The sequence below is a fragment of the Phoca vitulina genome, unplaced genomic scaffold (assembly GCF_004348235.1).
Source record: "Phoca vitulina isolate PV1807 unplaced genomic scaffold, GSC_HSeal_1.0 scaffold40, whole genome shotgun sequence".
NCBI lineage: Eukaryota > Metazoa > Chordata > Mammalia > Carnivora > Phocidae > Phoca > Phoca vitulina.
The window spans coordinates 9769939-9787757 of NW_022589743.1; the positions used below are offsets into that span (position 1 = coordinate 9769939).

The following is a 17819-nucleotide window of genomic DNA, read 5'->3' on the forward strand; positions in this document are numbered from 1 at the left end:
AGAAAGAAAGAAAGAAAGAAAGAAAGAAAGAAAGAAAGAAAGAAAGAAAGAAAGAAGAAAGAAAGAAAGAAAGAAATCCTTCCCACACTTGTCTGGGAAGGAGAAGAGTTATCATGAACAAATTAGAGTCCCTCTGAGCAAACTAATTGGCAATGAGAGTATTTCCAATAGGGAGGCCCCTCTCAGGTGCTGAGTTACTCAGACATTGATCTCCAGGGTCACCTTAATAACTGGAAACTTCACAGGTGAACTCTTCTTTGAAGATTAATCTTTCACATTTGTACTATATTTTCAAGTTTATAACACTTTGTCACATCTATAATATCATTTGATCTTCGTGAAAACCCAGCGAGACTGAGTGGGCAGTTTTACTGTGTCCCATTCACAGATGAAGCTACGGATTTCAGGGAAATAACTCGTCAAGGTCATATAAGCCAAAAAGCAAAAGAGGAGAAACTAGGACCCAAATCTTCTGACTCCTAGCCAGGTCCCCTTCCCATTCTGCCAAGCTGCTTTACACACCCTCTCCCTCCTTTTCTCTGAATCCTTGAAAAAAAAGGTATCATCTTAGAGAAGCCTGTGAAGCCTGCCTTCTGTCCCCTCTGAGCCTTGTTCTCCTTCTCCTCCTCCTTAGCCGTTCCTTATCACCCTGTATCTACTTATCCCTGCTATACCCAGGACCTACTATCTCTTCAGCCCTTTTCTGTTGTTGTTTCTTTTTTCCAACACATTCCTGCTCTTTCTACCTCCAAGCAGCCCCTAACATGGGAATCAAAAACTATAGGAATCAGGAAGAGGAATGAAAATGAGCCAGTCGAGCTGGACATGAGGAACAATTGGGTTCACACAAAAACTTGTTTAGCAATGTTCAGAGCAGAATTATTCAAGTAGCCAAAGAGTGGTGGAACAACCAAATGTCCAACAATTAATGAATGGATGAAAAAAGTGGTATATCCATAAATGGAATATTATTCAGCCATAAAAATGAGTGAAGTACTAATCCATGCTGCAAAGTGTATGAACGTTAACGTTGAGAACATTATGTTAAGTGAAAGAAGCCAGGCACAAAATGCCACATATTGTACAATTCCATTTATATGAAATATCCAGAATATGCAAACCCACAGAGACAGAAAGCAGATGATGGAGGAGGGACTAGAGCATGACAGCTAATGAATGCAAGGCTTCTTTGTGGAGTGATGAAAATGATCTGGAATTAGGTAGTGCTGATAGTCACACAAGCTTGTGAACATAGGAAAAAAACACAGAATCTCACACCTTAAAAGGGTGAATGTTATAGTATGTGAATTATATTTCAATTTAAAAAAAAAAGAAAGAAAGAAGCAAGCAGAAGCAACAGAAACTACAGTAATCCAGAGGGCCCTTGTCCCATCTAAAGAATAGCCCATTCAGCCTCAGCTAACTGCAGTGGAAGAAAGTGGTCCCAATGTTGAAATGTTTTCATTTCAACATTTTTCCAGCTAAATCTAGAGTTTTGGAATATCTAGAGTTTTGAATTAAAATCTCTTTATTTTTAAGAGTTAGAAAATAATTTAGAAAATTTAAATTCTTGGGGTGCCTGCATGACTCAGTCAGTTAAGTGTCTGCCTTCGGCTCAGGTCATGATTCCAGATCCTGGGTCAAGCCACATCAGGCTCCCTGCTCAGCAGGGAGTCTGCTTCTCCCTCTCCTTCCTCCCCTGCCCCCGCTCATGCTCTCTCTCTCTCGCTCACTTTTTCTCTCTCAAATAAATAAATACTAAAAAATTGTAATTTTTTGTAGTCCGTATAATCTTGGGCCCTCAAAGACCCGGGCCACCATTTTATGACCTTTGCTATCCCTGGACAATTCAGTTTCCATCCCCTCTGCAATAAAACAAAAGCCCTGTAGTTACTAGAAAAGCATCTATCATTCCTCTAACAAGCTGTTAGGATACCTGATCAATGGAGAGTGGTTGGATATACCCTTCCTGGTCCCTGCACCAGCATAGCATATTCTCTCCCAGAGGCCCAGCCCCAGACTCCACTACCTCTGGGCCTCTCACTTCATATTTAATAAACATTTTTTCAGCACCAACTAGGTGCCAGGAACTCTTCTAGGTGCTATAGGAAAAACAAATGAATAAGTCAAGGTCCCTGCTCTCAAGGAGTTCAGTCAAGGGAGGGAGACAGACTTGTAAACAAATCAAGGTAATACAAGGCAGAATTAAACCAGAGCCTGATAGCAGTACAAACAGCGTACTATGGGCGTACAGACAAAGCAGCTATTAATTCTCCCTGGAAATATCAGGGAAGGCGTTGTAGAAGAGGTGACATTTGGCTGAGCCATGAAGGGTAAATTAAGTTCACCAGGTGGAGAAAAAAAGAGAGAGAGAAAGAGAGAGAGAGGGTAGGGAGAAAGGAGGAGAGAGGGAGGGAGAGGAGTAGGAGGGAGGGAGTAAGAGAGTGAGGAAGGGAGAAAAGGAGAAAGGAAGTGAAGGAGAGAGGAAGGAAGAAATTAGAATTAAATTAGAGGGCATGGTAGAGAAATGAGGCATAAGGTGGAAAAGTAGATCTAAGCCTCCCTTGGGACCACAATGGACCTTACACAACCCTTATCACACTGAGTTAGAAAAACTTGGCTACATGTCTCTCTCACACACTGAAATCTGAGTTCCGTGAAGGGGAGGATCACATCTCATCGATTCATTAATATTCTAGCACAACACCTGATTCATAGTAGGTGCCCAATAAAAGTTGTAGAGTGAGTGAATTCATGAACTAACAAAGAACCAAAGAACAGAGATTAGGACACGTCTGAGGAAGGAAAAAGCAATCCTTTTTGGCTGGAGATAAGAGACACAAAAGGACTGTAATGGAGAAAAAGGCTAGAAAAACAGATTAGAAGTCAAATCAGGCAATATATAGGCCCACAGGCATTGGATTTGGTTTAGGAGGCCTTCCTAGTTACCTCAGATTAGGTGAATGGGACAGTTTCTTTCTCTTCCCATACAATTCTCAGGCTCCAAAAACATTAGTAAAGGCAGGAAAACACAGGCAGATGCTCAGTCTTTTTTAAAAAATGAAAGAGTAAATTACTCCATCTAAGAATGGTGTGGGTTTTTACGTAACCACAGTGTGTTCCTAACTCATTCTATTTGTGGTTATTCTAACCCCCACATATTTTTCTCTTATACCCATCCTGTATTTGTACTCCTGGGTTTGGGTCTTTACAAACACATTTTTTTATTAAGTTTCAACTCTAATTATGATAGGCTTATTTTTCCAATGCATAGGATCATTCAGAGTTTTATTACTATTTTCTAGAAAATCAAAACCACAACAGATTTGGGACCTGCAATTTTGATACTCACGTTCTTCATTTCTTTGTCTGGAACATCAATAAATAAGCTAAAGAGACAGGCCCTCAGGACGAGTCCCTACTGGGCCATCACTCAACATGTCTGCTGTTCCCACACCATCTCCATCATCCACAAATCCTCAACCCAGATAGTCAGCTTATTAAATGTGGTCAAGATTCTACTTTTCCCAGATTACCTAGTGAAACAGATTACACTGGAGACTCCTCCCTGGTCTATGGATTCTGCCCTTTTGTTGTCTGTCTGTTTTGCCCTTCACAAAACCATGTTGACTCCTATTTAGTGTCTCAGGATTTCTTGATAACTGCAAATTGATTACTTGATGGTTCTTTCTCACTTTGCTCAAAGATCAATAAGTTGGCGGTCTTTAATTACCAGGGTCATCCTGTGTTTCTCCCCTTCCTGTTTCAAAGATAGGTATCTTTGCCCTTTTCTAGTCTCTAGGGACTTTTCCAGTTCCCCATCACTTTTCAAAAATAATGACCTGTGGGTTTGTGGCCACATCTGCTTGTACAGCAAGTATCCCTAGGGTGCATATCATCCAATTCTGTTGATCTGAATACTTCCATTTCCCCTTCTCTCATTAACTTCACCCATTTCCTTCTCTCATTCTTTTCTCTCTTATTACCTGTTCATTTCTCAAAATTTCACTTTGACTAAACTTCCCCCAGTCAACTATTTACCTGTGATCTTTTCTAAAGAGATAAAATAGAAGACATCAAAAAGTTCTGCTTTATCCATCTCCTGACATTAATAAAAATTCCTTCCTTCTTGATCACAAAATCCAATTTTTCTAGTCTTTTTTTTTCTTTGCCAAGTATCATAAAAGTTACTTAGCCTTTGCTTTTCTGTACCTGCTAGTTATGCCTTCCTCCCAACTGTGACCATTCTTATTTTGTCCCTCTTCTGCTATTCTCCTATGTTCTGGCTTAGGGACCTGTCCTAACTTCCACATGTTGTATATCTATTATAAACAGAAATAGCACTGGGTACTAAGGACACAAAGCAATAGAAAACATAATACTGCCACTAATTTCATAGTCTGGTTCAAGAAAAGAACATAAAAGAGGAAAAATAGTAAGTATTCTTTCCTCTGTATGCCTCCATTGCCTCTATTATAAAACAGATTTCAGAATATTGTGGTCATTTATTTACTCATCTTTCTCAACCTCTTCAAAAGTAAGGATCACATCACATTCACCCGAAACCTCAGTGTCTCTTGTAGTGCTTGGAACTCACTATGTTTGATAAAGGGTGGGACAGAGGAGATAATTCACAATAGTATATGTTAGATGTTGCAGATGGTGAATTCTACAAAGGAGGGATCACTCCTTCAGAGTATACAGGTCAAGGAAGGCTTCATACCTCTCTGTTCCATATAGAACTCTGTACAAGTTTAAATGTTTGATTTTCTCTTCCTTTTAATTTTCCCTGCATTTCATGGTAGGGTTGGTTCCTTCTTTTCACTCCCTTGGAAAACCAGGCTACACTCTGGCCTACAGGAATTCTTCCTTGGTTCATCACTCCTAACTCTGTGTTTCCAGTTCCCCCACTGCCCAAAGGTTTAAAAACGTCTTACCTACTGATACATATTTCTAATTATTCACTGTCTGAGTTCCTGCAGTTATATAGGGAAGCAAAAGTCACAACTAGAGAGCTGACCACATATAAAACAAGACTCCACTCAAACATCCCTCTGTGCCTAACTAGGCTGGCACTTCCTGTTGCACCAACAACTTCATTCAGTCTGTGCTGCCTGTGGAATATTATGATGTGAAAATACAATGCAAATTCAAGGCAAATCTATTACAAGACAAATTTTAAAATCTTATAAAAGATACAGAATTTCGTGAAGCTGATGAAGATGATGTGGAGACCTAATCAAATCACAGGCAAAGCTACTGACAATTAAGAATCTAGCAACGGTAGGCCAGTTAACAATTGAAGAACACAAAATGAACAAGAACCTTATGAGAATGACCTGAATATCAACATTTTTTAAAAGCCAGGGAAAAAATATGAAGATTTCAAATACTCTTGCAAAAATATCCTCTTCATGATCATGTTGTGAAAGTTAAATGTGAGGAATAGCATTTCAACTATCATACAATTTAGTCTAAGAAAACTAAGCCAAAAAAAAAAAAAAGGAATCAATACTTCTTTCTTCATCCTCAGAATTAATGAATAACTACAACTTAAGTGTTAATGATATAAATAAATCTGCTATTACTTTTTATTTCATTTTTCAGGATAAAGAAGCAACCAAGTCATGATGTCATTTAATAATAAGACCTTTCCTAGATACCAACTATTCTGAAATAATGAGGCTTCCTATACTGCTTTGTCAGCTTTTACACTTGCAAATTTCTGTTTCCCCGCAGCTAAACAATAAGCCCTGCAAGGACAGAAATTATGAATTCTAGTTTTCTAGTTTCCCATTCCCAGTCACAACCCACATACCTACCCCGGATCCAAAAACTGAGGGAAATAGGATGCATGCAGGCTATATTAATGATTGATTAGTTGACTTGGATGATAATTCTCCTGAAGGTAAGCCAACACGTCCCCAGCATTCATGGTAGTATCCAAGGCTTCTCACCTTATTGCTTAGCTACAGCTCCTTTAATTTATGACACAGTGCACCTAAGAAAAGAAAAGGTTTTCAGATTACCTTTTCAAGGGTTTTATGTGTTGTTTTGTTCTTCACCCTACAGGATATTCTCTCTTATCACAAAAGGAGTCATCAGCGTCTCTCTCCTGGATTATATCTGGGTTACCTAAAGCTGTGTAGCTCTGTGGATCAGATCAAAGTTCTAGTTACCCAAAAGTTGCCCAACATTCTCTGCCACGTGAAGATCCGTGAAAATAATAACATTTCCAAGTAAGTTGTGAGAAGTCCGGATTTTCCTTGTGATGAAACAATGGCTCAAATGATGGGTTTGATATGTCAGAAGGAAACTGACATGGTGTAGTTTCTGTGGTGAGATGTCCCCAGGTGCCAGCACACCGGGGCAGAGGCTTAGCTGCATTTTAATGTCAGGATAAGGAGGATTTGTGGTGGTGGTTGGTGGAAGGAGTGAGCCCATGAAGGAGGGGCACACTCCTTTCACTTTCCTCTCTGTGGTATTCATGGTGCAACCACTGATACTCAACTGGCTAATGAATAAATGCCCTTTTCTTTCAACCTTCTATTTCCAGTATCTTTTCTTCACAACTTAGTAAGTCATTTTTTAAAAAAGTATCACTTGTGGAAATGGGTTCTGGTAGAGCAACTGATTTCCCCTTAAAGAATCCCCCTATCCTCATTCTCCCCACCCCTAACCCTCTGGCCTGAGGACTTTGTATGTTTCCTGTACTCTTTATAGTTCTCTAAAAAAAAAAAAGTAACAAGGCCTGTGCTTCTGGAAACTGCACTATGGTTTGGCATTATGGTGAATTACCCTGTTAGCTTTGGGAAAGTTGCCCAATCTTGGTAATCTGGCTCAGATTTACAACCAGCCCTCCAGCAGGCCTCTGAAAGCCTACTATAATGAACTGAATTGTGCTCAACCTGAAAAAAAGGACAGAATAGATAAGAAAAAGAACTCTCCAGACTTCATCAGGCTTCAGAGTACAAATTAGATCCCCAGATTTTAGTTATACCTATGGATTTGCTTAACCAAAAAGAATTCTAATTTGGTCATTTAAAATTTGGTCCATAAAGTGGCAAGAGCTTATTAACTATAGTGTATTGTTTATTAAATACTATTTGATGACAACAAAGGAAATGATGATGGACTCTTCAAAGAACTCACTAGCTGCCATATTCCCATTTTTCACCTATCAACTACACCCAGGCCTTAAGTCTGCCATCTGGTGGTCACTTCTACGGGAACTTTGGTTATCTTATCAATCCTTCCCAAGAGGTTACATGGCTCATTTGTGGGTTGACTCAGCAATGGTTACTTTCATCCGTTTTCTAGATTTGTGTCTTAAAGGTTTAGACTCTATCTTTTAGTGGTTATGCCAACTAATTTCCCCTTGACAAGGATCCAAGTTTCATTTTTACAAAAGATTCCAGTAGCCTTCACTCTTGCCAGTTCCATCTCCCTCATCCTTATAGACTAAACTTCTTAGTTAGTGGTAGATGTTTCATGGTATTCCTACTGGTAATTTATTCTCTAATTCTATTACAGATGCTATTTTAGCAATGTGCTCCGTTAGGTTTTGTGAAAGCTTGTGCTAGTCAGAACCCCCTCGTTTAGTTCAATATCAGTGATGGGAGAAAAGAAATAACTCTCAAGCAGGTTCTCAAAGATTTCAATTATTTGTGAAGCCAACCGCATACCAGATTGAAGTAGGATTTAATTTTTATTTTGTTTCTCTTAGTGGGACAATAGGGTAGATTTTCCACAGTGTTTTCCAGTGTGGGAATTGAAAGGAAACAGGTATCTTGAACACAAAAACTTTTCTAAGAGGGTACTTGGTTAAAAGACATTGTTTTCTGATGAAAAGCTCATGTCACAATCAATTTCATTTTCTGACACACAGACTGGAGCCCAGGCTGGTATAGCCCACTGGGGAGAGCCCTCAGAGGGTTTTCACACTGGTGGGAACATATGTTAGCACCTCCTCTCTTTCCGTGCCCAGAGAGGAGGGCTTTCCTTCCCTCTCTAGCCTGCTCCTGAGAGCATATTGCTGCTCCCTGCAGAGTTAGAGAAAGGAAAAACTGGGCCAAATGAATGTGTTTAGAGACTTGCGCTAGCATACCTGTGGAAACAATGTTCCCAGGAGGCATTTACCTTGATCTTTTCAAGCTCCTTTTGAAAAGCGGCCTTTGGGGGACAAACCAGATGTGTTTTCTCCACCATCATTCTTTTCCCCTCCCTTCTGCATGACATTTGGAAAAGTTCATTAGGAAGGATTACAAAGCACGCAGAATAAAAACACAGATGACTGGTTTGAAAGGAGGATAGAAACAGTGATGTGTGTCCCCTGGTTCCTTTTATTGGAATTGTCTGGTGTTCCTGTTCGTGATTCTCCTCAAGCTCTTGGAAGGGGTAAGAAGCCAAAATAGTCCCCATGATTACAACAGGCCAGGGTTGAAATGTGCCATGTGGTTTGTTGCCTGAGTTGGACCAGAGTCCTGTGGTTACCCAACTGCTGAATTAACCAGCAGATGCCCCTGTGGTAAAATGCAGGGTCTTAGAATTTACAGAGGATCTTCAGGGAAAGAAAAATGAAGATAGTCAGGAAATTATTACCAAATATTTCAAAGCTCCAATCTCAGAAACTAACTGATACAAATTAGACCTGCTGTTCTGAGGTATATGTGGTTTGGTAGGTGAACTAAGTTTAAATTAGCAAAAGCTCATTTTAAATTCCATTTGGGTGGCAAAAAGTTCAAATTTCATGAATTGTATTGAGTTTTAACCACCAAAAATTGGTTATCCAGGTTCTGGACATATACATTAAAAATGTTCTGAGCTGTGTTCTGAACTTTTGTTATATTTCTAATTTTAACTTGACTCAACATACAGAGAGGAGTGGGAATGGGTCCAAAAGCTTTCTGGCTCTGAATCTATGGAAAGTGTGGATCATACTTCTGACTGCCCCATGCAATTGTTCTTCTACGAGCTCCAGATGGCAGTGAAAGCTCTCCTTAAGCAGATCAATATACCTCTACACCAGGTACTAGTCTTTACCATTTTTATCTTCTTTTTATGGCTAATGGAAACTGCATTGTGTATAAAACTTAAGAGGTAAAAAAAAATAGATATATGAGTTCATTTTCATTGATTTAAATACCACTTTGCACATGCTGCACACTTTGAATTTGACGCCTACAAGTGGACACAGACTGCACTTCTGCCCCTTTTCTCTATCTCCTGCATATTGACCTCTTCCACAGCTCCTGGACCCAGCTTTACTGTGGTCTAGCCAAGCAAGGAAAAATCACTGGCCAGCCCACCTTGAAAAGACACCAAGTCTCAACTTCAGGATAGCACAAATCAAGGAGAATAAATAATAAGTACACATTTAGTTAGATAGACAAATGTTTTCTCTCAGAACAGCAGACTAGTGGTAGTATAACCTATAGCAATGCCAAGGTTATGCCATGCTATCTTTTCACAAATAGAGAATTTACTGTCAAAGTTATTGTCTTATCTAAATCAAAATGTGCAAATCTAACCTCTCTACTAATAAGGAACTTCAGGAAAAACTGTTGGCACAGAAGAGAATAGTAAAAGTTTATTGGGCTCTGTCTAGTAAGTTAACATGATGTAGCATTAGGCTGAATTCTTTTCTCTTTTTTTTCTTTTTGGCCTAGTTCACCATTTCCCCATACCCAGCACACACATATGTGTGCAGGCACACACGCACACGCACACACACACACACACACAAAATCAACCAAGTTTAACCTATAAAACAGGAAGACTATCACCCAGAATTGGCCCATGACCCATGGACACAGGGACATAGATTAGAGACTCCAAGAGTGTTCTTCCATTGGGGTACTGCTTGGATTATAAGTCAGTACTGCAAGGTTAGTCCAAAACAGCCAACACTGATGAAGAATAAATTGTACAAGATGCCATAAAGGCACTAGGGGAGCAACTGGATTATTCCAGGGGTGGCCATGTACTCAGGAGGAGAAAAAAACACACCAGCTCTACTTGTGACAGTAGATACTATTAAAGGGTTTCTTGAGCTTAGCAGGTTTGAAGCAGCTCATATTTCATTGGTGACTCTTGGGCTACATACACATGTTGGGAGAGGGCTGCCTAACTGCCTAAGAGTGCATACAACATTTTTTTTCTTTTTGGATACTTGTAAAATTTTTTCAGTCCTTGGCCAGAAACTACATTTTTCCCCCTTAACCAACTTAAATTGAAACTAGTAGATTTTTAATTCAATCCATTTTTGTTGCTTCATGTAATTATATTCATCATTTTGAAAAACCCACAGAATGCAATCATTTTCTGCTTTTATAAGAAGCATAAATGTTGTTTTCAGAGTTTATATGGAACATTACTGCCTTAAATCTTGATTTTATATAGCATTATTAAATGGGCTGAACCCTAATATTTATGTTGTATAAAAATTCCAAGCTTGAAGTCGTGTAATTTTGTTAGATGTTTTATGCCAGTTTGGTGTTGTTTATGTAAGTGCCATGTTGTAACTCTCCTATTTTTCCTCCGCGCGTGTCCCTCTGCAGGCAAGGAACTTCCGCCTCTACACACAGGAGGTGTTGGAAATGGGTCACAATGTGTCCTTTCTTCTCCTGCTCCCTGCCTCAGACGACGTCTGTACAGCCCCAGGACAGAATAATCCTTACACCCCACACTCAGGGTTTCTTAACCTCCCTCTTCAGATGTTTGAACTTGGTATAGTAGCTTGTTTCACCTAGAAATATTAACCCAGCCTCCTTATAATAAAATCACAAAGTTATATCTGTTCCCCCTTGTCCCAGTGGAGGGTCAATAAATCACATGATGGCTTTGGCAACAACCCTTCCTAGAACTGTGTACAAGTCTGAGAGAAAGCAAAGCTCCAAGACTATGTGCCTGAGCAATAATTATTGAAACCTAGCTAAGGTCCAATGGAGAGGAGGGAATTCTAAACAGAGTGTTCAGTTATCAGGCTGCAGTTCTTGCCTTCCCTTTGCTTTCTTAAAACATGAATACAAGAACTAATATTTTCATGAAAAGCACTGCCCCTTCTCTCTCTTTCTCTCTCTCACTCTCTCTCTCACCTCCAAATGGGAAAAAAAAAATAGTGAAATTAAAATGTAAAGTGTGTATCACTCTGGAGGGAAAAAAAGTCAATGAGTAGTATTGATTTATTAAATAGACTGTAATATTAAACAGGCTAAATTTCTAGCAGACCATTTGAAAAAACTGACAGGGTCTCCCAGGATGCAATATTGTGATTATAATGTGGGATTATAATGTGGGATTCTGAATGGTGGAAGATCTTGTCCTGACTTTCAAAACTGAATAGCCTAGGCCCCAGTTCCTCTATTTTTGCAGAGACCGCTGCTGCCCACTGAGAATGTGAATAGGGAGGCTTTGTCTCTTCCCCATGCTTCATCTTATAACAGGCCAATAAGAGGCAATTAGCAGGACTTCCATCAGTTCATATGAATTGTAAGATTTGTGGGAGGGTGAGTGCTGGATGGGTGGAATGGAGGCAGACTCTCTTAGGATTGCTCCCCAGACACCAGATTTAGAAGCAGAAAAAGCAACTGCCATTTTGCGGCCTGGGCATCTGAATCTGAATTTATCCCTTGAGGATAAACAGATTAAGCCTTTCAGTTTCCCTTGCTCCGAGCAGTTCAGATGCCGAAAAAACTGAACAATAGCAATTATTATTTTCCAGAGGAGGAAGAGTTATTAAGAGAAGCCTGAATCAGACTTGCAGACTAGGACTTGAGAGTTCTGGGTCCTCTATTGTGTGAAGGTGACAATCACTTAACCTTTCTGCACCTTTTCTGTGTCAAATGATTAATAACATCGGCATACCACTCCCAAGAGGCCTGGATGTGAATATCCCCATCCAATGAGTTCTCCATCCAAAGAACATTATTAGTCCATGATATGACTGCATTGCTATTACAAAATATAATTTGGGTCATGGTATTTCATTTCAAGTCAATAAATATATGTTAGATACCTACTGTGGAGATTCAGAGATGAGTAAGACAAAGGCCCTGCCTGCAAGGGGCTTTCAGTACAGTGGTAGCAGTAAAATAAGGATACAAATTATTATTAAATGAGGTAGGATGTGCCAAAATCATAAGTGATATCGAAAAAATAAAACACATTTTTCTCAAAGAAAGTATCAGAAAGCCACCTTGGAGGAGAGGGTATTTGATGTCGGTGTTAAAGAATGGACAGGATACTAATAAACATGGACAATGAGAAAACCTTTCTTGTCAGTGGGAGCAGAATGAGTGAAGACGTGGAACAAAAGATCTCAGAAAGAGTTGGAAAAAGAATAAATGGTCCAGTTTGGCTAGATCAGAGAAAGGATGTGAGGAAACAGTGGACATAAAGAAGTCTGGACAAGTCGTGGCCATACTGGGCAGTATCTTAAGAATCAGGCTGAGGAATCTGTTTAAGATGGATTGAGAGCACGGTTGGGGGGGATAGTTCAGGGGTGTTTATAATAGTCCAGTATTAGGACAGAAACAAAACCCCCAAAAAGGAAACAAATACAGATATAAGAAACATTGGGAGTAATATACAAGATTGAGCAACTGTTTGAATAAGAAAAGGTGAAGTCTAGAGACTTCTACAGTACTCCCATGGTTTTCAGCCTCAAAGACTGTGAGGATATTGCTGCCATTACCAAAAGTAAGAAAATCAGAGAGGAATATGGCTTAGGGAAGAAGATGATGCTTTTAGCTCTATCTTGAATCTGAAGGTGCAAATTCAACATCCAAGTAGACATGTCCATTTGACAGTAGAAATACAGGAGAGAAGGTTGGGTAGTAAACACAGAAATTTGGCCAGTGTCTATTAATAACAGCTGAAGCCATGAAAGTGAATGATTTCCCAGGGATAGATAATTGATAGGGAAAAGAACTAAGGAAAATACTTCATTGGAGAGCTAACTGGGAGTCCATTCTGTGTGAAATGGTCATTACTGTTCCATGATTACAGACAAAAATATATGAAGTTCATTTTCCCATGTCTCAGTGGTCTTCATGGTAACAATCAAAGATTTGGGATCATTCATAATAGTGTATGACTCCTAAGACCCTGGAGGACCAATCCCTGCAAGTGTCCTCTCTATCCTGCTTTCTGGGAGGCTAACACACTTTTCCTGGGCAGCCGTACTTTGTCCTACTATTGTTACTGTCTATTCTTCAATTTCCTCTCTCCACTCATTTGTTCATTAATTCAATAAATATTTATTAAGTAACCTACACTGTGTTGGGCACTAGTCCAGGTACTAAAGGATCTGCAGTGAACAGATCCATGAAGCTTACGTTCTCGTGAGGGAGACAAACAGCAAACCAATGAACAAACAATACTGTAAATGTCAGACAGTAGTGAGCGCTGTGATAAAAAATAAATTAGGGTAAGGGACTGGAGTGAAGTGACAGGAGCTACAATTTTGTATAGGATGACCTGGGAATGTCTCTCTAAAGAAAAAACATGTAAGCAGAGACCTGAGATTTCCCTGCAGTGGGAATGACAAGTGCAAAGGCTTTAAAGCAAGAGTGTGCTTGGCTAAAAAAATCAGTGTAGGTGAAGTGTAGTAAGCAAGAGCAACAAAGATAGGAAATGAGATCAGAGAGTCAACAGCCAGATCATGCAGGGCCTCATAGGCTGTGATAAGGACTTTGGATTCTACTTTAAGCGTGTTGGGAGTCCAATAGAGAATTTTGAGCAGTAGAGTAACATATTAGAAGGTCTACAAAATCTGGTACCCCCCATGAAAAAATAAAAACTAAAAAGCTTAACTTTGTTTAACCCAGCATTTTCTAAATTCATTTGACCATGACTGGAAGCATTTTTGGTGTGGCACTTACTAAAAAACTAAGAAAACACACTTTAGGATATGATGCCCTAAAACACTGCTTCCAAAACTTTAATGTGCATTAAGAATCACTTGGCGAGCATGCTAAAAGAGAATCCTGGAGCCCCACCCCAGAGATGCAGTCAGTAGGTCTGGGATGGGGACTGGAGAATTTGCTTTTCTAACAAGCTCTCAGCTGATACTGTGCTGTCAATCCATGGACCACACTTGAAGTAATACTGCCTAGAACACAGAGAAAATGACATATTAGGAACTTACAAAATAGGGATGTAGTTATAGTAATAGAATCCAACAGTGCCTGTCTCTTTGACCTGTCTTACCTCTTCTTAATATTAAAAGCTATATAAGACTATCAGATATTATCCTTCATCTACGAAAGCCAAGCCATAGATCAAAGCCTGGGTCTCAATAGTTCCTGACTTTAAGATGTTTTTTCCTAGAATAACATATACCTTCATATTCTCCTGGTCCTCCTTCATTATCATATTATAGGTGATGCAACTGATTAATGAGAACCATGTAAGTTTCCAGAAAAGATCACCTGATTGGGCATGGTTCCACCGACATACACAATTCTGTTAGTCTTTTCTAGAGATCAGGAGGAAATGTTGCCAGTAGCAGGAAATTAGTACACTCTAGCATAATGTTTATTATACTTCAGCACCACCAGCAACAATTTTTAAGATTGCTGGGCCTCAGGAAGAATCATGACAGACTCTACCTTATCTCCAAGCAATCAGAGCTTTCCAAGAAGCAGATTATCGTACTGATTACCATACTTCTTCCATTAGACTTCAGCCCACGAAGCATTTAATAACAACTTCAAAGGACTTACTATAATGGGTCTAAGCCCCTCGAGAAAGATCCTAAGCAATTTTTACTTGTTTGTTTTATAAGTAGGGACTTCTGCCTTCCATAGATAGGTCCAGAGTAAAAGGTCAACAGATATACTAAGCATTTCTGAGAAAGAGAACATTACTGGAAATTCAATCAGAACTCAGAAAATGATAAGAACACAGGAATTTTAATGATACCTGAAAAGGTGCAAATTATGGGAACATGTCAATTATAAAAAATTTACACTATTATTTCGGTTTGACTTGTACAAGTCATCCCTGTCCCAGTGAAATGATTTGAGATTTGGCAAACTGACCACGTTCCTGCCAGTGGCCTGTGATCATAAATAACTTGCTAACCAGCTACGGAAAACTGCATCTGTGCCTATTCCAGCACTACATAGATCTAGCAAGGACAAAACGATAAAGGAGCTTAGCCTTCTGTCTCCTGGAGTAAAGAGTTGGCTGGGGCAAACCCATAGGCTATTCCCTCACAGGATTACTGTAGGGGAAAGGAGGACTGTCATACAGATGGGAGATCTCCGTGAGCAGGGTTGAGCTGAGGTAAAGTGGTACATTTCAAACCCATGCCCCCTCCATAGCCTGAGGGCTGACACTCCCCATACCCAATCCTTTGGATAGGAGCAGGATAGCACTCCACTGCCGAAGTAATCAAGCACATGCCTGGGAACCGACAAGGGTCACTATTTAAACTGTTCCCAGGAACAAAAAGAAAAGCAGTACCATGAGCCTTTAGAAACTCTGTCCAGTGATGTGGCCTCTTGAGGATTTGCCTAGCTTGCACTGGAGAGGTTGCCCTTCCTGATCCTATGGGGAGTCACAATTGACAGCGGGCCTATGATAAGAAGTTGATTTTATTGATTTCCTTGGTTCTATGATTCATACTGATTGGACTAGAGAGATTATAAAACTGGGGTATTTTTTAAAAACAGTTTGAAGCCTGGTATATATTTCATACTTAAGTGCTTGGCTGCATATTTCATTCAACAAACATTTGCTGAGTTGCCACTGTATGCCAAGTACTGTCCTGGGGCTGGACATACAGATGTTAATAAGACATAATCTGCCCACCAGAAGCCTAGAATCCAGTAGAGGATAGAGAAATCTATACCAAAAGTCCCAATATAATGAAAGCCCTGCTGTAATAGGTAGGCTGCTGAATTTCGAAGGAAAGACATCCAGTTCTTCCTTAAAGAGAAAATATTTGAGCTAGATCTTGAATTAGAAAGAAACATTCAGAAAAGGAAAGAAAAGGCAGAGCTAAAAAGGAAAATCATTTTAAGCAGAAGGAACAGCATGCACAAAAGCTAGGAGACCTGAGGAAATGCAGCCCAATTAAATACACTCCTAGTAGCTCATTGTGACAGATGCTTATGGCATCTGAGAAGATGATAGGAGATGAAACTAAAAATTAAAAAGGTCAGAATCACAAAGGGCTACCTATGCCATCCTAAAGAGGCTAGACTTTATCATGTAGGCAATGGGGAGTCGTGAAAAGATTTGTTTAAAAGGAATAATATGGTCTTAGTGGGTTTTAGCAGCTCTATGGAAGATGGACTGCAGGAGAGCCAAAGTGGGGGTTGCTTAGACTAGATGCAATGAGACAGCTGAGAGAGTGGTCCAGGTGGCAGTGATAAGAACCGGAACCAAGACTGCCACAGTAGGGGTGTAGAAGAGAAAGTAGAAGCAAGAGGAACTGAGGAGTTAAAAATCAATAGAACTTTGTGACTGATTTAACGTGGTTGAAGAGCAAGATGGAGGAGCCAGAGAGTCTGAATAGGGTGCTGAGATGGATAATGTTGCCATCTACCAAAATAGGAAAGATGAGGGAAGGAACAGGTTTGGGGGAGGCGAGAAATGATGAGTTCAGTTTGACAAATGATGAGTTTTGAGGTGCCTGTGGGATATCCAGGCATTGAGCCTAATGGAATCCAGGCCACAGGCTTACAAGAAATGGCACAGTCTCAACCCTCATTCCTAAGGCCCATTTTTCATGATTTAGGATACCACTTCTGAATTCCAACTGTCAACTCATTCACTACCAGGAATCTTTAGAGGGGCATCTTGTGCCCAGGTTCCTTCTGACACATTGGCAAAGAATCCTGGAACTAAACTGACCACAGGGGGTAATCTTATTGATATTTTTAGCTTCCAAACTAGGCTCCATGACCCAGACTGATTAGGATTTTATTAATGTAAAGACCTTAGGAAGAATATTCTAATCTCAACCCTGTTCCAATTTTCTAACTCTAAATGCCTCATTCTTTCTGAGGGGTTAGGGTAAAGGTGTGAAAAAATTTTTCATTTTGTTTCTGGTATGTGCCACATGCTGTGCTGGGCACGTATATATATGATATGTTTTAATCCTAAATAGGCATTACTATCCATCTTAGATGTGGGAAAATTGAGGCTCCCAGAGGTTATATGCCCAATGCCACACAGGTAGTAACTGGCAGAACTAGGATTCAAACCCAATTCTGTCTGATACCTAAACCCAAATACGTTCTACTCTACTCCTAATCCAACTTCTAGTGTTGGTGTCAAATGCATTTTAGTCTGTCACTATCTCCTATAGAAAAGAGAGGGAGAAAAAACACCGCAGAAAATTAGCCTCAGTGTGTAAATTACTAACAAATCATATGGTCCAGATAATGCATTGTTGTACCCTTATACCATTTTGTCTGTTAAATGCATGTGATTCACATTAGAAAAAAAATTAGAAGCTTCCAGTCTGTCCTCCCCTCCTCTGTGATGGCTACCAAATGTATCATTGCTAAACCACAAAAGACTATGTTAAAGTAACATTTGTTAAAGTAACATTAAAGGCTCTGGATAAAAACCACTAGCGCGGGAAAGTGAAGCGCTGTAGTTGAAAGGTCCTTATAGCTCACTGTGGTGAGTGGCGGGGGGGGGGGGAGTGTGGGCGCTCTGAGACCACCCACTGATCCAAGGCGCCTACCACAAGGAGACACAACAAGAGAAAGTTGTGGACACCCTGGCGTTTTAGAATTCAGATGGGAATGATAGTGTTTCTTTTAAAGAAATTCTTTAGTGCCTCTTCCTAATCTCCC

At 39.9% G+C, this 17819-nt stretch overlaps 1 protein-coding gene across 2 annotated transcripts in view; it reads left to right on the forward strand.

Moving 5' to 3' along the window:
- ANKFN1 (ankyrin repeat and fibronectin type III domain containing 1) overlaps positions 1-17819 on the forward strand; it is a 313445-nt gene that overhangs the window by 269237 nt on the left and 26389 nt on the right. For both annotated transcript variants that reach the window (XM_032429156.1, XM_032429157.1), the window contains 3 exons: positions 6073-6239; positions 8878-9028; positions 10560-10728. In XM_032429156.1, coding sequence (XP_032285047.1) covers positions 6073-6239; positions 8878-9028; positions 10560-10728 — 487 coding nt within the window. The remainder of the gene's footprint in view (positions 1-6072; positions 6240-8877; positions 9029-10559; positions 10729-17819) is intronic.